We start from the raw sequence: 20089 nt of genomic DNA on the forward strand, positions 1-20089 counted from the left end.
CATGATCCGGTGACCTCGCCGATCGATGCCTTGACTATTACCAAAAGAACCCCCCACGCGACAATCATCAAATTAAGCTTCACTACTCGGAATTGTTCATGTGAAGGCTACAAAACATTCCAATGAGCGATCTAATTGATGACAAGAAGCCGAGCATATACTAAGGTAGGATACCACTTGCATAACAAAAACGCGTGGTGTGCATGATTGGACACAATCGCTGAATGGACATTATTTTAACCAAGCATGCTTCTTCTCTCATGGAAGCCTTTTTTCGGTATTCGTGGTATCTCACTTCTTCGCTCACATCTTTCACAGAGAAACGGCCTTCAGATTTTTTTGCGCCAAATGCCATAGTACTTGCCCTCGGAGCTACCAGCCATCTGCTCTCGGCAGTACCTTCAATAGATGCAAGCAAGCCAGTAAACACCATCCCAATGAGACCATGAACTCAGCCACCACTTTACTCCTTTGTCTTCTGGGTACCACGGAGGAGACCCGTCCTTCTGGCGGCAATGAGACCGGCCTTTTGACCCTGGGCGGCGTATCGGGAGATGGTAGAAGCCTTACCAATATGTTGATGGTTACCCTGTGTCCATTGTCAGCTCTTCCGTTTTCATCACATAAATTCTGAGGATACGTACACCACCGTGAGGATGGTCGACGGGGTTCATAGCAACACCACGAGTCTTGGGCCAGCTGTTGCGCTTGACGGCGAACTTGTGCTTGGCACGGGAAGCCTCTGCGGGAAATGTCAGTAATCCAATGCCTCATTTTATTAACCCCCCGAGAAAACATACTGAGGAGAGGCTTGTCAGTTCGGCCACCGCCAGCGACGATACCGATCATTCCTCGAGAGCCGGAGTGGACGACCTTCTTAGCACCGGAGGGAAGCTTGATGCGAGTCTTGCCCTCATCAGGGTTGTGGCCGACAATGGTGATGTAGTTGCCGGAAGTGCGGCCGAGAGTGCCACGGTCACCAATCTTCTCCTCGACGTTGGAGACGACGGTACCCTCAGGCATCTCGCCGAGGGGGAGGACGTTGCCAACAGTGAGAGCAGCCTTCTTTCCGGCGTAGATGAACTGGCCAGTGTACATGCCCTCATTGGCGATGAAGGTCTCGGTGACCTGCTTGAATCGGTAGGGATGGCGGAAGACGACCTTGGCGAGAGGGGCACCACGACCTGCACAGACAATCATCGTTAGTTGTCGTTCCTCCATCACAAACAAATTGTGCAATTTCCGTAAAAAAAAATATCGGGGAGCTCATCGTTCGGGGAACTTGCCAGCATCGTGGACAATCTCTCGGACTACACCTCGAAGGTAGCCATGGCGCTCGGCATAGTCGAGGTTGCGGAACTTGGCAGGAGCCTTGTTCAGGCGTGTGTTGGCCGCTAACAGGCGTCAGTATCTTGATGTTTTTCGATATCGTGGAGTAGGCTCGTTCGGTACTGACTGAAGATGGATCCACGACCCTTACGCTGATTGCGAATAACTCTACCCATGGCGGCTCTTCTTCACGGTGTGAAAAGGAAAGGGGTAGTCTGTGAAGCTGCGGGTTAGTATGGAAGATCGTGGGCGAGGAAGAAAGGAAGGGGAGGGGATATTTACCTGGCGATGGCCGCTTGGTGTGTTGTTGGAAACGCTCGCGCTACTAATTTTGTGCGTCGTTCTTTCTCAGTTTACGGTGGATCTAGTCACGTGATAGGGCTCGATCGCTCCTTCCAATTTTCGGTTCCAATCCAAATGTGGAGTCTTCCCTGTTTAATAGAACGGGCATACCTTACCTTACCTCAGTGTACCTAGGTACCTACTCACCTATCCGTACCTCCCGCCAGCCCCATAAATTATCCAGTGTCTGTCATTGGATGTTAGCGCGACGCGTGCTTAACCAATCGACCTTTCGCCTCTCGACATCGCTCAAACTGAGCTGAGGTCATCATCACCAGCGATCATCACCACGACAGCGCAATCATGACCTGGTGCATACTTGATTCCCAGCAATATCTCGTCTGCTCAAGGGTGCTAGATTACAGCACGTCGTGCCATCACGTATACTTTTTCGTCGGTATCGTTGATGCTGTTCTGAATAGCCTGTTATCAATCTTGCGTTTCCTGTCGTTTGCGTATATACCACGCGTGGGCTTTTATGTTGCGCTGCGGGATGCTAAGCGGGGCGATACACTTTGATGTTGAGGTGATTGAAGTCGACCAAGCGGTTGATCCATGGTGAGCGACAAGGGGAGGACGGGGCGTTCAAAGTGGATGCCCTCTGTGTTACGTCTTTGGACATCGCGACGACTTCTGCGATATGTTTCTAGTGGGACATGCTCACTCTTGGCCTGTTCTGACGGACAGCCCTTCGTCCCTGAGACAGACCTCGAGTGTGGCGGGAAATTGCGCTATCTAATGCTACATGGCGGTGAGAGCAGATGCTGATTCTCGATATTCGGTTTTCTCACTCACGACTATGCGACTCATTCTTGAAATATGGCTCCTGCGACCAATGCCAGAAAAGTTTTTGGCAACGTTTCAACTGCTCGAGGAGAAAGAACATCGGGGTTGATTGGGTACCGAGGTTCGGCCAGGGTGCTTATTTGAAGATCATACGGGCAAACTTGGCCAAGATGACGAAGAAGCGAAAGACTCTCCAGTTCGTCTTGGCCCCAACACGAGAGTCAATCTACTTGTGCGGAAACAAAACCGCAAAGAGAAGGGATGAGAGTTGTGTACTGGGGGTATACTACCAAACACCACATTTGTTGGAATAATCTCATCATAACATTGGAAAGGAGATCTTGTTCCAGACCGTGCCGCCCCAGAAGCTTCGTATGGGGAGGGCGCAAGAGGCGGTCACTGTCATGAGGGTGCAATAGCTTGGGTTGCAAAGAGCCCTCGGCCGGGGGAACAACAAAGGATGTTTTTTACGTTGTTTCTATTGCGAGCTTGATTGTTTAGATAGTCAATTGATATTTGTCTAGCCTATCAGGACTCACCAGCCTAATCTGCGGCTCTTCGACCAGGCTAGTGTGTGCTTGTTCTGTGTCAGAGCCCAAGTTACGTCGTTCCTCTTTCTCCCCACACTCATCTCCATCTCCATGTCAACCTCACATCAACAAACCACACAAAAAATGTCGGCCGAAGACGACTCCTCCGACCTCTCTTCGCTCTCTTCGCTGTCACCCGCACCTTCTGATATTGAGCTGGACGAGCCAGCCCAAGAGCCCGTCGCCAAGCCCAAAAAGGGTATCCAGAAATACTTCTCCAAGGCTACAGACAAACCAGCCAAGGAGGCTTCGCCGCCACCACGAAAACGCTCACCATCGCCCCCTCATGAATATGTATTGGCAGATAATCCAGATATCGCAGTATGTGCTCTACTGCTGTGCCCAGCTTCCTTTCGCAGTCTTCTCTTTTGCCATTCAACGCGTGTCGCAGCTGTTGCGACGCGCTGCAGTCGCGCATTGGACTTTAAGAGTACAGGCTAACAGCTACAGTTCATCGTGATGTTCAGAAGTCGATTCAATGACGCATTTCCTAAATCGCTTGCCCATTTTGGCCCACAAGAACTCGAACGTGACATTGTCGAACCCATTCCTGGCGATCGAGCAGAACATTTCCTTTGCGCGTTGCTGGGGTTACTATTGAATCGCAAACAAGATGTCAAGTATGGTAGGACCCTATGCTGCAAGAAATAATGCGCTAATCAAGAATTAGGCCAGGACATTACGGCCGCGCTTTGGAGGATGCTGTCAGTACTCACAAGAACCAATGGGCACCTGCTTGGGAGGACAAGAGCCCTTTGTCTGGCGGCGCGACGTTCGCCTCGATGAACCCTACGCAACGAGTGCGTTTTGGCAAACCAACCCTCGAGACTGTTCCTGGTGCTAACATTGATAAAGCTTACACTCCTGCGATATCTAATCTTATGGACTCTTTCGTCCTCCGACGCCGTCAAAGGACTTATCAACCAATCATACAAGCAAAACCGCCACGAAGATGATACGAATCAGCCTAGATCGGTACAGCCTTGGGGATCAGATGGAGACAAGCGCCGCTATTTTCTGATTGAAGGACAAGACGACACTGCTTTCCGCGTTTATAGAGAGAGCAACCCTGCTGGGTCCAACAGAACATGGTGGAGCGTTGCGGGTACTATCGAAGAGCTCAAGACTCTTGCTGAGAAACTCCAGGTTAAGGATGGCGGACCAAAGGCTACCAAGCTAGCTCAGAAAATGTTCTCTGCGGTTCCCCGATTCGAAGCTGGCGAAGATGTTAGTTACAGCTCCCTGGCTCTGCCCCCAAGAATGGGTTCTGCCACAGCTCTCAACTCGATTACAGCACTGACACTTTATAGAAACGGAGGCGCCGTGATTACCGCCAGGCGCGCAAGGAACAGTTCAAGAGACCGGAGCCTGGGTTTTCTCTTTATGAGGGTCGAACCCGGGGCAAAAAGATGAAGTATACATACTCGGATGATGAAGACATCTTCACTACCGACTCGACAACTCGACGATCTACTCGCAACACTGGAACTCACACACCCGTAGAGACTGGCCCTGTCACTACTGCTAGCGGCCGGCAGATCAAGGCACCAACGCGGCTGAACCCCACAACTGGAAGCAGTGCGCCAGGCAGTGTACAGGGAGACACGTCCGAAGTTGATAGAGAGCAATCCATTGGTCCAACAGGACGGCCTCGCCGATCGGCAGCAGTGAACCACGGCACAAGCGGCTGGGCCGAGAACAACAAGGGGCCCCGGCACAACGCCTCTGATGATTCTGACGATGAGAGCGAAGCCGATTTCGGGGATGACGAGGAAGATGTAGATGAGCATGTGCCTGAGGAATCAGAAGACGAAGACGACTTCGACGAGGATGAAGCTATGATGGACGATGACCTGGAAGAGAAAAATCGAAGTCTGGTTGTAAAGCTTTCAGTAACACCACCAAAGTTGCGGAACGTCCTGGGACCCAACTCGCAAGCCGGAAACAAACTACCAACACCAAGCTCTGATAAGGGAGGCGAGGAGCATCGACTGGGAGAATCGCCTCTTATTGAGATGCAAGACGCCCCGGAAGCTACATCTAGCAAGAAAGCACAGGCTGCAGCCCAGCAATCTCCCACTCTAAACGCCAACTTTGCTGAACGCAACAACACAAGCCCAGCAGCCCTACACGCGACGTCTCTGGCTTTTAGAGGGAGCCCAGAAAAGACGCATGCGCAACCTGCTCCCCGGCCTCTCGATGTTGAGGCAAATCATGAGTAGGGGCTGGTCATTTGACACTACGTTTTTGTTGGAGTTGGGGAGCCAAGAGTTTATATGGCAAAAGGCCAGTGACGCAAAAGGTTATCGACATGGCGGAATGGAAATACAACATTAGAAGAAGCACGGTATTGATGGCATCGAACTTGCGTGCCCATAAATAGGGTTCTTAGAAGGTTTAAAGTGAAGCCCAACGGACAACAGTATCTTGATCCAGTAAGGGTTTGAGATGGGCAAGTATGTCAGCACAGCGAGACATATTAGTTATTATACCAATGTCAAGCTATATACGACCGTATTGCTATCTGATTCTTTCATGAAGGCAGATGTCACTGAGAGTGGTGCATTCAGGAACGCTGAAACAGGCGATGTGTGGCATAGTTAATGGTCAAGGAACAGACTCTCAGAACCGGCAGTTGGTAGCTATGAAGAGACTTTGTCATCCACCTACCGACCAAGAAGTCCATGCTCAGAGTTTTCGAAGTGGCAGAAGCCCATATTGATTGAAGAAAGGCTTTGAAAGGCGCTCCGGGCTTGCTTCTCAGAAGTTACACAATGATTTGTCGTCATTTTCAACTGAGTCATACATGGTAATGTCATCTGCGTCCTGAGTATCTTGTAGTCTTTTCATCTCCTGATCTTGTCAACCTCTCTTATGATGGGTAGGTATCTTCCCTAACAATAACAAGTTAGCTTGAATGAAACATGGCCATGCGTTCAATGACCTACAATTATTGACTTCCCACCACCAGCGTCTTACTCGCGCACCCAAGGTGTTGCCGTGCAATCGAGCATTTCTGTTCCAATGTTGCCAGCCACAGAGAAAGAGGTTGTACACTAAGCCTTGGGTTAAGGGCATGATGATCTGGCGGCGTGTTAGCAGCTAGAAGCCGCGATACTCTTCGTATACATGCCTGATCCCTCGTTGTAATCAATGCCACCTTCCACCATGTATCCGCCTTGGAGATACTTCGAAGATAGCTCTGCTCGAAGCGCAGATCTGGCAGAGGAGGTAGGTGGGAATGCCTGGGCGCCGGTCGGAGAACGCTGTAGGGGATGTCCACTTCATCCTCGTCCTCGTCGTCAATTCCATCATCGTGCTCGTGCTTGACGTGCTCTAGGGTCACAGGCCGCCGTCTATCGGCCGCTGTGGGCGGGTTGGTATCAAGAGCAGGATCTGGATTGCGTTCGATGCTTGCAGCCTGGATAGTGGCGGCAAGCTCTGTGGGAGCTGAGTCCATCTTTGATGTACGTAGTTCCGGCTGGAATATATATGATGCGATTCTGGCAATTCCAAGACGTCCCGAATTGCTGTTGCTGTCGCTGAACGGAAAAGAGACACCTTGTTGATGAGGGTGGTGTGTGTTTGATCGCAGGTGCAATACACAGATAGTGGTAAGGTTAGTGATTGGCGTCGCACCTAGTGGACGTTGCTGCTGGGGCGGTAGACTACTAGCGTGTGGAGGTGGCGGGGAATGACCGAGATCCAATGACATTGTCCGAATGAGAAGCTCAAGACGGATTGGACACCAGACATTGGTTACCTAGGTACCTAGTTACCTTCCATCACTTACAGCTACAGCTCCAACTACCTAGAATGAATCAGTAGACTAAGTACCTACCTAGGCCTTGGACATACAGCCAGCTTAGCCTACCTACCTACCTGTAGGTAGTATGAGTGATGAGTATCATAATCAGTACAACGTTTGTTGCTGGGGTTTATGCAATCACATCACACGAGTTCATCTTTATCACAGTAGAAGAGACCTGGGCCAATTGGAATCATACAAGGTAAACGTGCTTCTCTCTCAAGAGATGATGCAGTGTGACATGTAGACCAGTGGGTTTTAAGGCTGTCAGCATACCTAGGTTGACTAGGTAGACGGACTATGCGGGACATGGTGTAAAACAAGGATAGGGCTGAAGGTTGGTTAAACGTGATGATCGGCATCAGGCCCATTCATAGCCCGTAATCAAATAACCCCTTCTTTATTGTCATTCAACCTGTGACGACATGAGGTTAATCCTGTTCATTAACCTTGACGATAATATTTCGCTCTGAAGATGAGCCTCTGTAGTGGCGGGATTCAGTGTGACATTCCAGCCGAGCATGTGGTGGATGCTGATATGAACGGAATTGGTGTAAGTCCATTTATTTACCTTGATTCGCATCTGTTCCTTTGCTTGCTCACAACATATTCTCTGTGCCTAGGTTGTACTATCATTTGTCATCACAGCTGCAATCTCGGTCATTGTGGCCGTCATGGCTGTTCTAAAACGCGGCATACCCAAGCAGCAGTATATGCGAGTCGATGAGAAGGTTTTCCATTGGATCGGGGTCAGGAAACCTGCCAATGAGTCCCCTAGTAATCTTGGCTATCAGTCCCTTCTCCTCGCATTGAGTGACCAGATGTTGGCTGTTGGGCTGTGCTATCTCATCGCCATGTATGCACAGGTCTGCAAAGTATCGCTCTATTCCTTTTATATCGGCGCCCAGCTAGGCTATTTATCATCCACCGTTCACTTATGCACGCTGTTAGTGTTGAAGTCGTACTTCAGGAGACATCCAAAGCAAGCCCTCTTGCGTGGTGGCTTGATGATGTTGTTCCTGGGACTCCTCGTCGCAACCCTGATCCTAGAGTTCATTACACTATCCGAGCCGCGCGACAGGCTATTTCTTTGCGGACTTCAATATCCGGTATTGCCTCGTCTGGGATCAATGGGTGTCAGATGCTTCTCAATTGCTGTGATGCTGGCCTTTGTCTACTGGAACGCTTTTCGATCAATCAAACTGGACAACTCTCTAAGATACGAACTTGAGAACAGCACTTCCAAGAACACGATCCTACGATGGATATATTCGGGGAGTCAAAGGGAGGTGGACTTTCGGCAGTATTTGGAGCACAAGGAAAAAGACAAGCGCCAGCGAATTCGAAAGAAGGCGGCAATACTGGAGCAAAGCCCTGAGTTTTGGAAAACCTTCACCATGGTGACACCGCTTATAGTGGCCGAGATGGCTGCCTCAGTTCTGTTTGAGTTGCTGGTCGCCATCTTCTCCTTTTCAATTGCCTTGTACACACTGGTCATTGGTGTTTTCTATCAAGGCGCGGACGTCAAGCCACTATTGACCGCGAGATTTGGGCAGATCATGCCTATGCTTCTTCTGATCGTTATTGCTCTGACAGCAGTTGAGGTTGGCAGTGAGTCTGTCACACAGAACATGGAACCTGGGACATCTACTGAAGTATCCTACAGCAATCAAGAACTTCCGAAGGATTGAGATCGAGGTCGAAATTAAAAAACATCCCGCCTTATTGCACAATACTACGAGGGGCGGCCCGGGACCAGAGAGGAACGCCGTGCTCTCGAGCCGGGCACAGTCTTTCAACTTGCAGAACAGCATGATGGGCGTCACAGAGGAGTTTTCAATGCAAAGCCCACGCAAAACCTATGAGACCTCATTATTGCCTATGGCTGCTGCATCTCATAGTCAACCAGACCTCTCAGGCACTGTTGCCTTGGCACGAGCGTCGACTCGATGACCAGATGGATGACACCGAGGAGAATGACAACAATAGAATTAGAAGAGGGGAAACGGGTAAGTTGCTCTTGTTTTCTGTCCCTCTTCGTCTACAGCACTCGAAAGGAGGCACCTAATATGAACTAACACGTACCAGTTTCTACTACATGCTGCCGAACCAAGTTTGGATCTTCTTGACATTGCTCTTCGAAGCGCCAAAGGAATAACCTATGCTGCGATCTGCCTTGTTCTCTTCCTCTTGGCTGGGTATTTTGTTGCATGCTTTCTCTTCTACCAGTATGTGGTGCCAGCTACTGCAGGAGTCCTCATCCTAGGAGGCATATTGGACCTTCTTGGAGGCGTGCGAGGCGTCCACAGAATAAGAAGTCAAAGGCTTCAGAAGCAAACACATATATGATGCAGGCCACACACCATAATATGATGGCTTTTGTTTATTCATAAGGCATTCCTGGGCTACTACCTACCTTACCTAGGTAGACGTACCTTAGGTAGACTTTAGGTAAGCCTGCTGTGACATCATATCCTCTTTGAATGGTCAAGGTACCTAATAAGGAAGTCAGTTATGAAGCACACCGAATTAGTTACCTAACTCCCTCAACGTCCGTCACCATTTGCCAGCCTTGAACCGACGGGAGGCATGGGTACCAACGGGCAGCAACAGTCCATGATTCAGAAGGGGCCGACTCCATCCATGTCAGCAGTGAATATACAGCAAAGTAGCATGAGTAGGTAAGCTAGGGGAGGAAAGAAAAACCCAGAATCTTGAACCTAAGTGACAATAATACTTAGGTAACTTAGTATAAGTTTAGGATAAGTTTTGTATAGACTTAGGATACCCTTTGCTGAGTTTATTTTGACGTTCTATAGTAAGGTCCGGTGTTTTCTTGCCCCCCATGGCATCAAGGGTAGGTAAGTAATTACCTAGGTAAGGTACCTTACCTATATTAATGCCCCACTCAGGTACCGATGATTTCAAGCAAAGTGCATACTGCAAACTGCAGTGTCCCCGAGGGCAAAACACAAGCAACAAGTTACCTACGTTAGGTACCCACCTTAAGTAGTGAAAGTGTGAAGTGCATTGACTTGGTTGCCCCAATTGAGCAGCAAATCAAAGTGGGTTGTGTGCTCTGTGGTGTGTGGGTGTGGGCGCCTCACTAGGTCATCGCTCACTGCACGAAAAAAATCTGGCACTAACATCCAACTTTTAGGATCTTCAGGCTCCAGAGTCCAGTCCAGAATTAATAGTTCCACGACTCCAGGAGAAATTTCTACCGGAAGATACCACTCCCATACAAAGGTCTGAGCTAAGTACAGTTCAACCGCCAAAATGAGTGACGCTCAGGCGAACGAGGCCGAGAAGAACGTGAGTCTTATTCTTATCCTCATCCCGGACCTCATACGCCCCTCTTCTTCTCTCGTGTCGTGCGTTGCCCCGCGATCGAGAAATTAACGTCTAGGACATCGACAAACCCCAAAGGCAATCAAGACTGACAGCATCGCTCAATAGATTGAGATCTGGAAGGTCAAGAAGCTGATCAAGCGTCTTGAAGCCGCCAGAGGAAATGGAACCTCAATGATTTCCCTCATTATCCGTAAGCCGTTCCCGTGAGACAAGCCCTCCCCAAGACGCCCACTAACTCGTGTGTCCTTTTAGCTCCCAAGGATCAAGTCTCTCGAGCAGCCAAGATGTTGGCTGAAGAATATGTACGCCCTCAGATTCCTCTCGAAATTCCCCTATGACGACACTAACAACCCCTCAGGGCACCGCCTCCAACATCAAATCTCGAGTCAACAGACAGTCTGTCTTGTCCGCCATTACCTCGACCCAGCAGCGCCTCAAGCTGTACAACAAGGTGCCCCCGAACGGTCTGGTCGTCTACTGTGGCGAAATCTTGACCCAGGAAGGCAAGGAGCGAAAGGTCAACATCGATTTTGAGCCCTTCAAGCCCATCAACACTTCCCTCTACCTGTGCGACAACAAGTTTCACACCGAGGCTCTGGCCGAGCTGCTCGAGTCCGACCAGAAGTTTGGCTTCATCATCATGGATGGTAACGGTGCTCTGTTTGGAACTCTTAGCGGCAACACACGTGAGGTTGTCCACAAGTTCTCTGTCGATCTTCCCAAGAAGCACGGCCGTGGTGGCCAGTCCGCTCTCCGTTTCGCTCGTCTGCGAGAGGAGAAGCGTCACAACTACGTACGAAAGGTTGCCGAGTTGGCTGTCCAGAACTTCATCACCGCCGACAAGGTCAACGTCGCTGGTCTCATTCTTGCTGGTTCCGCCGATTTCAAGAACGATCTCAACGCCTCCGACATGTTCGATGGTCGTCTTGCGACCAAGGTTATCAAGGTTGTTGATGTTTCTTATGGTGGTGAGAACGGGTTCAACCAGGCCATCGAGCTGTCTTCCGAGACTCTCGGCAACGTCAAGTTCATCCAGGAGAAGAAGCTCATCGGAAAGTACTTTGAGGAGATCAGCCAGGACACTGGCAAGGTTTGCTACGGCATTGAGGACACCCTCAAGGCCCTCGAGCTCGGTGCCGTCGAGACATTGATTGTCTTCGAGAACCTTGAGATCACCCGCTGGGTTCTCAAAGATAGCAACGGCAGTGAGGTCATTCTTCACACCACCAAGCAACAGGAGCAGACCAACCGTGACAAGTTCCTCGACAAGGAGACTGGCCAAGAGATGGAAATCGTTTCTCAGGAATCCTTCCTGGAATGGATTGCGGAACACTACAAGGACTTTGGCACCACTCTTGAGTTTGTTTCTGACCGTTCCACCGAGGGCAACCAGTTCGTCAAGGGTTTCGGTGGTATCGGCGGTCTTCTCCGCTACAAGGTCAACTTTGAGCAGCTGGCTGACTTGAGTGACGACGATGAGTACTACGACGGTGAGTTGGCATAACGCCTGGGAAATGAGAGCTCTTGATTCTAATCAGCAAGCAGATTGACCAGCGGATCCCCTCGTTACCAGCGAGGGATCGACTCAAGTTCACCCGTCCATGTACAACAACAGTGCCATGCGCCCCGAGGCGCAGAGGTCGACCGATGCCGCGCCGATGTCAATCGCTCAGCACCGCTTGGCGGAGAGGGACAGTCTCGCGCCTCTCCATTCTTCCCGCCAGGCATCGCGACCCAGTCCGCTTCGCACAATGATGACGGCTTGAGTTATGATCGACGGGAATAGAGGTACATCTCAGACCCTCCAATTCTTACATCTCAGGAAATCAGAATGTCAGGTCTAACGGCTGGTAGGCCCAACCATTAAAATTGAAGGATAGCGGTGGCACGGCGGCTAGGGGATCGATCTTGAGAGTCGATACGGGTAACGCATCGTATCGCGACGTCCGGCCTAAAGATTGTTGTTAATTGAGTAGAGTCGGCGTTAGCTGGCTGCAAGGCTTATCCCTGATTGGGCATATATAGTCATGAGCAGGCATTACACGCCGGGTCAACGAAATACTAGTCGTTTGCATGGCCACTGTTCCGAGTTTAAGTGAAGCAATTTGATGTACTTCGAATCACCCAACTGAAAACAGAAGGCTAGGAGGTAATGAGAAGAACCTCTCCATCCGGGGCGGATTATCCATAAGTCAGGGGAACTCACATTATGTATACTTTAATATTTTATGAATCAAGGCTTACTAGCATGGTACTGTAGGTATGATATCGTATTGTTAATCGCCGCGTATTTGAACGATGTTATTAACTCCATCCCCCATTCCGGTGTTTCTGGTCGCTAGGGTCCGCAGACCTTGGGTATCTAATAAGGCACTTAGTTACCTGCTAAGTTAGTGGACGGGACTCACGGGAGGTACCCAGCATGGGTGTGCTACGTCAGTAACCTAGACTACAAGCGTACATGGGCTGCGCCCAGGATCCAATACCTGGAAATGACCTATCGTCGAACACATCTTGTCAACAGCATTTCATCTCATCTTCTCACCGTCATATAATCTTCCCTTTTCCCCATCTCTGCGCTATAGAGGGACCTCAGCTCAGTTTCAACTGGAGCTGTCGCCAGGCGCTTAATCATAGTTATCTTGTTATAATGCCTGAAGACCCCCCTCCACCAGCGGCCAACCATGCTGGCCGCGCTATCCCCGTCGGCCTCAACGAAGCAGCACTCGATTCTCCGACTTTTCGTGTAACCGCCGCAAACTTTGGCGACCAAGTCGATGCTATAGAAAAATGGCTCAACGGATATGCTCAGTCGACGTCGAAACTACTGCACGATATCCTCGCCCTCGAAGAGACGATTAATACTTTCCTCGTGAAGACGATGCCCTCGGCGGCTGACGGCGTTGTCGACAATGATTATACATTTTTGGCTTTGAAGAGGGTGGGTGATGGATGGCGTGAGTATTGGATTCAGATGATAAGCACAATGAAGAAGATGGAAGGTCTGGTCGTCGACCCTATTCGGCAGTTCATCGTCGGTGATCTCAGGAATTTCAAGGAGTGCAGGAGGGCCATGGAGCAGGCGCAGCGAACGTTTGACTCTACTCTCGCTCGATACGTCAGTCAGTCAAAGACAAAGGAGCCATCATCCCTGCGGGAAGATGCCTTTGCTGTTTTCGAGACCCGAAAGGCATACCTCAAGGCCTCGATGGATTACTGCCAGCTTGCACCACAGCTGCGCTTTAGTATGGATAAGTTGCTTGTCAAAATATGCAGTGAGCGTTGGAGCCAGCTGCGGCGTGCCAAAGAAGCTGCAATTGACACTACGCGCTGGAATCAGGAGATGGAGCGCATTCAGGGGTGGTCGAATGAAATGGGGGCGTCCGAGATGGTCTTCAGGCGAGAGTTGCAGTCTGCCAGGAGAGAGATTGGAGAAAATGCGCTGGCGGGATTCAAGCCATCCCGTGAGCTCGAGGACTACAGCACTTCAACCGTTCCTTTCCTCGGCACTCGTGGCCCCATCACTGTTCGTCTCGAGGAAGGTGCCACAGTTGTCTCTGAAAAGCAAGGATGGCTGTTCCTGCGGGTTCTCTCAGGGAAGCCAGCAAGACATACGTGGATCAGGAGATGGTACTATTGCCGTGATGGCATCTTTGGCTGGCTGATACCAGGGCCTCTGGGAGTGCTTCAGGGTGACGAGATAGGGGTTCTACTTTGTAATGCAAAGCCGGCCGTGGCCGAAGACAGACGCTTCTGCTTCGAGGTCAAGACCAAGAGCCAAACAATCCTCCTCCAGGCAGAGACTCAGGGCGAGCTGACCGAGTGGTTGGAGGTTTTTGAGGTTACCAAGAAGCGGGCTTTCGAGACCAGCATGAACAGAACTAGTGCTTCTCTTCCCGGGTCCGTTGATCCTGCGTTCTCCATCTCTCCCCCCAGTATCCCCGAGTTCTCTGCCAAGGCCCTCGACGCACAGATCGGTATCTACGATGAATCAAGTCCTAGTATTGACCGAACAAACACACTGCCTGTTCCAGGGCCAGACGGTAACCTCAGTACACGACAGAGCTTTGACGTTAACGGCAGCATCTCTCGTCGTACCATCACTGCTCTAGGCCGAGACCTGGCTCGAGAGGAGGGCGAGAGTGGCCGTGAGCATGCCGCCAGAATCATCCAGAAGCTCGACCTACATCGCAAAGCGACCTTTGGCACCCAAGGTCCCGAAGCTGGACAGGGAGGTTCAGCTTCCACGACTGGACTAGCTAGCATGATGGCTACTAGCCAAACGCTACCGCCAGGATTTCCAGGGTCTGTTGGAAGCACAACAAATTTCAGGCAGACGCCTAGCATGCTGCCATCAGTTGACACACAGGTTGGCACTTTGGCTCCAGCAACCCTGGCCAAGCCACCCTCGATGACTGGATTGAGTCGAATTGCAGTCCTGACAGCAGGAGAACGCCAACCCGTAGGTAACAATAGGAAACTCCCTGCGTCTGTGGTTGCGAACTACTGGGGAACAAGTCTCTGGGGTGCAATGAACGCACCGCCACAACCCGTCCTTCCCAGACTCGATGAGGATGACCCTATCGGTGTTGTCGTTCCTGGAAGCACTGTAGGGCAAGGTGTTCAGCGGAAGGACGGTGGCGAATACTTCCCCCGAAACTATCCCCCAGAGTTGCGAGCGCAACACGCCCAGTTTCGACTCCTTTTCCCAGATGCGCCTTTGGAGGAGAAGCTGGTGCTTGTCTTCCGGGCCGCCTGGACCGGATCTCCTGAGCGAGGGCCCGGCAAACCAGACATGGCGGGCGATGGCCGTATATACGTTACACCCGACAATATGTACTTCTATGGACAACAAATAGGACTCGTCACGGCCTATAATATCAGTCTAGACATCATCAGTGAAGTAACCGCAGCCCCAGGGAGGGACTGCGACTTCATTTTCCTGCATCTGAATGAAAACGCCAACGAAACAGGATATACCAGGATCACTATCAAAGTCTTCTTGGAGGAACTCGGTCTACTCCACACTCGTCTCAACCTATTAATCGACGACATCCAGGCTGAGGAGCCCATGGATGTTGAAGCGATCATCACCACCTTGATCAATCTCGAAAAGGAAGAGTATGACCGACCAAGTCCCAGTGTCGAAAGCTGGGAGGAGGTATCGGCAAACACACCCATGGATGACGGCACTTCGATGGGGCGGCCTGTTGCTCGACGTATGGAGTTTAGCCCTCCGCTTCGTCTTTCGAAATCGAGGACTCGGCATAACCATAAACTTCACTTGCCAGCTCGCCCTGTCATTTATGAACCAGAGGGCATGAAAGAGATGGCGGCTGAGCGACACTTTGAAATTAGTGCCAAGTCCTGCTTCCACGTTTTGTTCGGTGACAAGAGTTTTGTATTTCCAAAGCTCTACTTTGAACGACGCGCTCAGCAAATTGCTCAAGGGCCCTGGGTTCTAGTTGATCAGGGCAGGATGAGGCGTGACTTTCAGTTCAAGGTTGACTACAAAGATGTCCTGGGTCGGTCCAAGACGGCCGATGTCAATGACTACCAGATCATCGATGTCTTCAGCGATCACGTTACGTACGTGGTAACTCATGTCAAGACGGCGTGGCATCTGCCTCACTCAAGCTGGTTCAAGGTTGTGACCAAGATTGTCATAACGCATGTAGCCAAGTCCAAGTGCAAATTAGCCATCTACACAAAAACGGATTGGTCGAAAACCCCAGCGCTCTCCAAGAACCTGATTGACCGCCAAGCCATTCATGATGCCGCAAGTGACGCTGAAGAGTTGGCTGAGGTTGCTACGGATCAAGTTCGGAAGCTTGGAACTCGCAGCCGAACAAACAGAGCAATCCAGGTGTACGGCCAGATAGGGCAACAGACAGAGGTGGTGGTCTTCTCGCCTGCTGCAACAGATTCGGCAAAGAAGCAGGCCATCAAACCTCGAACCCTGACTACGATGGTGTTTGAGACGATTCGATCACTGGGAGAGAGTGCAGTATCGTCACTCATCATGTGGGCTATTGCTGTGCTGCGCAACTTGTTCAACTTGATTACAGCTCAGTGGATCATCCTTGCACTTCTCGCATTCAGCACACTTACAAATCTCCTACTTACGTCGAGCGAGACTTCGACGTGGTGGAGAGAGCGAAGAGCAGCAGGATTCATGCAAAACATCGGAATTCGGCCCAATTTGATGATGAGCAAGGCCATATACTTTGCGGATCTGGATACAGCATCCGGGGCTAATCAAGGGTTGTCTTTTCCCGACAACAGCACATGCTTCTCGACGTTCAAGGATCTCCTGGATACGACAGATATGGATGCGCCCTGGGAGGATGCCGGTGCTAGTTTGGCTACACCCACTAGTCGTGCTACAGCCCGTCGACTTCGACGAACTCGACAACGGCTAGGGTCTTACCGGCATGACTTGCTAGTAGCCATGAGGGTTGTCAACAGCATCGAGCGAGAGATGTTACAGTCAGAATGGGAGAATTGGTTGATAGATGAAAAGTTCCTCTGTGATGAACTGGGTACTATGCTGCAGCAACAGCAGCAGCAGGGCGACACAAAGGGGCAGGGGAAAGGGGCAGAAGCCGTCAAGGGGCCACATAAGGCCATGGAGCCTATGCCAGCTAAGAGACGACAGGCCCTCGAGCAGTGGCGGGACACTTACTGCGGGAGCTGTAAGCAGGACTACCAGGTTGCGATGACGGATCGGAAGCTGTCGATTGTGTAAGACGATAGAAAGAGCATACTTTGTTATTGGGTAAGGCACCCCCAAGTAAGGTTTCCTTTGTAGCTGTACATATAATGTGTAAGCCAAGCACTCGAGAGGTGAATAGAACTCTCGGGCTAGCCCTCGCCTGGCGAATTTCATCTGTCAGCATACGTACGGAGTCGGAGTAGACACTTTCACAAATGCCGAGAAGTGGTGCCTATATGGGCAGTAGCTGGACTAATCGGGAGTAGGATATTCTGGGATTGATTATGCATAAGTCTACGTTGGTCGTTTTCGTGTACTGCGTATAGACGAACGGAGAACCAAGGATGCAGCGGGTTTGTTTGCCTTATGGCAGCTGGCAGTGCCTTGCCCAACATGGATCATCTATGAAATAGGTAGCCACCTTTCGAAAGTGTAAGGACTTGAGATTGTCTTGGTGCTTTGTATATTCGTGCGCTGCCTATACCTAGGTAGGTAGTTGGCTGGTAACCTGATAGCATGCCTCCGAGGATTGGCATGGGTGACTAAGCTGCCTTTAAAGTGTAAGTCGGTGTACTCCACTCCGTAGGCGGGCCCAGCCTAGGCCGCCTAGGCTTGGCCGCTGAAGGTTAACCGCCTATAAGGTAGTGGATGTAACTCTGTAAGGTTAGGTACCTTAGGTAGGTTAGTACGGAGTAGGTCAGGTAGTGACGTCAATCGCGGGAATGACGGCAGTTGATCATGGCATGGCCCATAGCGGCCGAGAGAGTAAAAAGGCAAAGGGTCGGGGGGTTCTTGGTACGATTTCGACTGCTATTTCTAGCGTGCGTTGGTTGGTCGTTGGCCTTCTTGGCTTTATCTCATCTTGTTCTACTTCTGACGTCTTCATTTTTTATTGAAGCATTAAATACCTTAGGTCAGCGACTCTTTTTGGACTTTCCCTTGTTTTATCTCGTAAGCAGGCACGAGACTACCTACTTAAGTACTCAACTACTACAATACCTTAGTAGTTACTCCTACGAGATCTCACACTTACTCTGCCTTATTCCCTAACTCAAGTCCATTCCATCCGCCGCCATCTCCATAAGTATAGTACCTTAGCTGTACACTCAGCCAACAGCTATGGGGGGCAATCACCACGAACCTCTAGGGGCTATGGGCCCTGTTGAGTGGGAACAGGTGCCCCAAGACGACGACCTTGAAGAGTTCCTGGCCGGTGTTCTTTCCGAGACGCAGACCGTGGTCGAATCTATTCCAGTGCCAGCCAAGAAGGACCCTTCAAGCTCTGCAGGACGAGCTCGATCCAAGACGGAGTCGGCGGCTTCAGCTCCCGATATCAAACGTGCTCTGACCCTGCGGCAGAAAGCTGAAGCCATCGGCCAGGCGCAAGACCTGCAGAAGGAGTGGAAGGAGATCAAAGTCAGCGCGAAAGAGAACCCTCTCGGGATCAACGTCTATAAGCTGAGCGCCAAAGATGGACGCGGCGCATGGTTCGCTCGCCGGAGTGTACACGAAGGGCTGTCCTTTGACGACTGGAAGAAGGGCCTTTCTGTTGAGTTTTCAGAGACGATGAAGGTCCAAGGTGTTCCTGGAAGTGGCAATATCCGTGGTATCGGCGCCGACAAGCGCGTGGAGGACAAGCAGATCGGTGATCATGGCCAACTGCAAGGTACGCCGACCGAATCATGCCATCACGACCAAAACATCTTTTTAGCTGACAGCCAACAGTTTTTCAACTTTCTGCCCAGTTCCCTGGTCCGACCGCCCCGCGAGACTTCGTGACTCTTCTCCTAACTTCCGAGACCTCCGTGAAACCCGCCCAAGGATCCCGGCCCCTCCGACAGTACATGATAGTTTCAAAACCTTGCGAGCACCCCGAGTGTCCTCCCCGCCAGGGCATTATCCGTGGCTACTACGAATCAGTCGAAGTCATCCGCGAAGTCCCAGTCGACAACTTTACTTCTAAGAGATCCTTGTCGTCGGCCGATCTCCTGGATCGAGACGAGGGTAGGATAGCAAGCCCCAAACCTGGCAGCGAGGGCCACGGTTCAATGCCACTCGACGAACCTGCCACGGCTGTCGAATGGCTCATGGTAACTCGTAGTGACCCTGGCGGCAGCGTCCCGCGCTTTCTTATCGAGAAGGGAACACCACCAGGCATCGTGGGTGATGCTGGAAAGTTCCTTAAGTGGGTGACGTCGAAGGCTATGCATGGATTTGCTGAGCCGGAAGAGACTGGAGAAGCAAATGATACTAGTGACGCCGCTGAAGCATCTGCCACTCACGAGGCAAAGTCCACGGCTGCACCGAACCCTACTGCTAATCTTGAAAGTACCAAGGCTGACGCTGTCATATCTACAAATCAAGACGGCCCTTTCCCGGGCAGCAATGGGCTGTATGGTGTCATAGCTGGTGCCATAGGAGCTGCCAGTTCCTATATTCCTGCAAGCCTGCTCAAGACCTGGGGAACTGGTTCCGATTTTGTGTCCACCGATGGGAGTGTTTCTGACGCTCAGGCGATTGCTGAGGAGCAACATGATGACGACAGCGACACCTCCTCCATCCGAAGCTTTGCCTCAGCCCTTGAGAAGAGTGTGACTGCCGAGAACAAATCCCCCGATAGTCTCGTTGAGTCCCAATCGGAGACTTCACGTTCCAACCCGCAGCAATCACAGCGGTCACTAGCGGATAAGGAACTTAAGAAGCTGGAACAAAAGAAGAAGAAGCTCGATGAGAAGATGGCTCGTCTAGAGGAGCGGCGACAGAGCAAGCTTCTTGGGGACAAGGAGAAGGACGCTGCTACACTGGCAAAGTTGCGTGAGAAGCATGAAAAGGAGGTGGCTAAGCAGGAGGAAAAGTATCGTCGCGAGATGCGCAAGCTCGAGGAGAAACGTGAGCGGGACCAGCGTAAGGCTGAGGAGCGGCGTCGCAAAGCAGCCGAGCAGGAAGAGAAGAACAACCTCTCACTTGAACTTGAGCGTGTTCGTGCAGAACGAGATGTTGCTCGTCGCCAGATCGAGCTCCTTGAAGGGCAGGTTGGCGAGTTGCAGGCACAGAATACCATGCTTGTCCGCAAGCTTGGTAAGAATGGACTGCTGGACGGTCCGGGCTCTCCGTCACCGTCCATTAAAAGCATTCAGAGAGCCCAGACAGATGTTTGAGATACCA

The 20089-nt window shown here is 51.0% G+C and overlaps 7 protein-coding genes across 11 annotated transcripts; 5 read left to right on the plus strand and 2 right to left on the minus strand.

The window, feature by feature from the left end:
• Positions 1–50: 50 nt before the first annotated feature.
• FVEG_08268 (hypothetical protein) lies at positions 51–5699 on the plus strand. 3 transcript variants are annotated; one of them, XM_018897140.1, is made up of 7 exons: positions 51–165; positions 319–753; positions 819–3368; positions 3498–3667; positions 3718–3847; positions 3903–4274; positions 4358–5699. In XM_018897140.1, exons 3-7 carry the CDS (start codon positions 3099–3101, stop codon positions 5267–5269), a joined length of 1854 nt encoding a protein of 617 aa, XP_018754722.1. In that variant the 5' UTR covers positions 51–165; positions 319–753; positions 819–3098; the 3' UTR covers positions 5270–5699. The 3 variants fall into 3 exon arrangements, with proteins under 3 accessions (XP_018754722.1, XP_018754721.1, XP_018754723.1); XM_018897139.1 differs by having other exon boundaries at positions 319–3368; XM_018897141.1 differs by having other exon boundaries at positions 51–753; positions 3498–3847.
• On the minus strand, positions 171–1664 carry FVEG_08267 (60S ribosomal protein L2). The gene is made up of 6 exons (XM_018897138.1): positions 1612–1664; positions 1457–1544; positions 1287–1394; positions 801–1184; positions 645–742; positions 171–589 (listed from the first exon to the last, which is right to left on the minus strand). Exons 2-6 carry the CDS (start codon positions 1503–1505, stop codon positions 464–466), a joined length of 765 nt encoding a protein of 254 aa, XP_018754724.1. The 5' UTR covers positions 1506–1544; positions 1612–1664; the 3' UTR covers positions 171–463.
• FVEG_08269 (hypothetical protein) lies at positions 5421–6672 on the minus strand. Its single transcript, XM_018897142.1, has 3 exons — positions 6181–6672; positions 5996–6131; positions 5421–5941 (listed from the first exon to the last, which is right to left on the minus strand). Exons 1-3 carry the CDS (start codon positions 6505–6507, stop codon positions 5910–5912), a joined length of 495 nt encoding a protein of 164 aa, XP_018754725.1. The 5' UTR covers positions 6508–6672; the 3' UTR covers positions 5421–5909.
• A 591-nt stretch (positions 6673–7263) lies between these two features.
• FVEG_08270 (hypothetical protein) lies at positions 7264–9642 on the plus strand. Its single transcript, XM_018897143.1, has 6 exons — positions 7264–7408; positions 7479–8466; positions 8522–8864; positions 8944–9306; positions 9368–9536; positions 9597–9642. Exons 1-3 carry the CDS (start codon positions 7331–7333, stop codon positions 8806–8808), a joined length of 1353 nt encoding a protein of 450 aa, XP_018754726.1. The 5' UTR covers positions 7264–7330; the 3' UTR covers positions 8809–8864; positions 8944–9306; positions 9368–9536; positions 9597–9642.
• Positions 9643–9956: 314 nt separating this feature from the next.
• Positions 9957–12522, plus strand: FVEG_08271 (eukaryotic peptide chain release factor subunit 1). 3 transcript variants are annotated; one of them, XM_018897146.1, is made up of 5 exons: positions 9957–10170; positions 10315–10399; positions 10462–11699; positions 11755–11997; positions 12064–12522. In XM_018897146.1, exons 3-4 carry the CDS (start codon positions 10544–10546, stop codon positions 11757–11759), a joined length of 1161 nt encoding a protein of 386 aa, XP_018754729.1. In that variant the 5' UTR covers positions 9957–10170; positions 10315–10399; positions 10462–10543; the 3' UTR covers positions 11760–11997; positions 12064–12522. The 3 variants fall into 3 exon arrangements, with proteins under 3 accessions (XP_018754729.1, XP_018754728.1, XP_018754727.1); XM_018897144.1 differs by having other exon boundaries at positions 9968–10170; positions 10462–10511; positions 10568–11699; positions 11755–12522; XM_018897145.1 differs by having other exon boundaries at positions 11755–12522.
• A 169-nt stretch (positions 12523–12691) lies between these two features.
• Positions 12692–17452, plus strand: FVEG_08272 (hypothetical protein). Its single transcript, XM_018897147.1, has one exon. It carries the CDS (start codon positions 12860–12862, stop codon positions 16955–16957), a length of 4098 nt encoding a protein of 1365 aa, XP_018754730.1. The 5' UTR covers positions 12692–12859; the 3' UTR covers positions 16958–17452.
• Positions 17453–18043: 591 nt separating this feature from the next.
• On the plus strand, positions 18044–20082 carry FVEG_08273 (hypothetical protein; the record flags this gene model as incomplete). The annotated part of the gene is made up of 2 exons (XM_018897148.1): positions 18044–18590; positions 18650–20082. The coding sequence occupies 2 exons, from the start codon at positions 18044–18046 to the stop codon at positions 20080–20082; spliced, it is 1980 nt and encodes a 659-aa protein (XP_018754731.1).
• Positions 20083–20089: the final 7 nt, after the last annotated feature.

Source organism: Fusarium verticillioides, chromosome 3 (genome assembly GCF_000149555.1).
Source record: "Fusarium verticillioides 7600 chromosome 3, whole genome shotgun sequence".
NCBI classification, from domain to species: Eukaryota; Fungi; Ascomycota; class Sordariomycetes; order Hypocreales; family Nectriaceae; genus Fusarium; species Fusarium verticillioides.

Excerpts from the sequence above, each read along its gene's own strand:
- FVEG_08267 (XM_018897138.1), bottom strand. The coding sequence starts at position 1,505 with ATGGGTAGAGTTATTCGCAATCAGCGTAAGGGTCGTGGATCCATCTTC. Across the intron at positions 1,395-1,456 it reads GGGTCGTGGATCCATCTTCA|CGGCCAACACACGCCTGAAC; the intron begins GTCAGTACCGAA and ends GACGCCTGTTAG. Across the intron at positions 1,185-1,286 it reads AGAGATTGTCCACGATGCTG|GTCGTGGTGCCCCTCTCGCC; the intron begins GCAAGTTCCCCG and ends TTGTCTGTGCAG.
- FVEG_08268 (XM_018897139.1), top strand. The coding sequence starts at position 3,099 with ATGTCAACCTCACATCAACAAACCACACAAAAAATGTCGGCCGAAGAC. Across the intron at positions 3,369-3,497 it reads CAGATAATCCAGATATCGCA|TTCATCGTGATGTTCAGAAG; the intron begins GTATGTGCTCTA and ends TAACAGCTACAG. Across the intron at positions 4,275-4,357 it reads GATTCGAAGCTGGCGAAGAT|AAACGGAGGCGCCGTGATTA; the intron begins GTTAGTTACAGC and ends GACACTTTATAG.
- FVEG_08269 (XM_018897142.1), bottom strand. The coding sequence starts at position 6,507 with ATGGACTCAGCTCCCACAGAGCTTGCCGCCACTATCCAGGCTGCAAGC. Across the intron at positions 6,132-6,180 it reads TGATTACAACGAGGGATCAG|ATCATCATGCCCTTAACCCA; the intron begins GCATGTATACGA and ends ACACGCCGCCAG. Across the intron at positions 5,942-5,995 it reads GTGGTGGGAAGTCAATAATT|GGAAGATACCTACCCATCAT; the intron begins GTAGGTCATTGA and ends TGTTATTGTTAG.
- FVEG_08270 (XM_018897143.1), top strand. The coding sequence starts at position 7,331 with ATGAGCCTCTGTAGTGGCGGGATTCAGTGTGACATTCCAGCCGAGCAT. Across the intron at positions 7,409-7,478 it reads CTGATATGAACGGAATTGGT|GTTGTACTATCATTTGTCAT; the intron begins GTAAGTCCATTT and ends CTCTGTGCCTAG. Across the intron at positions 8,467-8,521 it reads GACAGCAGTTGAGGTTGGCA|CAATCAAGAACTTCCGAAGG; the intron begins GTGAGTCTGTCA and ends AGTATCCTACAG.
- FVEG_08271 (XM_018897144.1), top strand. The coding sequence starts at position 10,135 with ATGAGTGACGCTCAGGCGAACGAGGCCGAGAAGAAC. Across the intron at positions 10,400-10,461 it reads AATGATTTCCCTCATTATCC|CTCCCAAGGATCAAGTCTCT; the intron begins GTAAGCCGTTCC and ends GTGTCCTTTTAG. Across the intron at positions 10,512-10,567 it reads AGATGTTGGCTGAAGAATAT|GGCACCGCCTCCAACATCAA; the intron begins GTACGCCCTCAG and ends ACAACCCCTCAG.
- FVEG_08272 (XM_018897147.1), top strand. The coding sequence starts at position 12,860 with ATGCCTGAAGACCCCCCTCCACCAGCGGCCAACCATGCTGGCCGCGCT.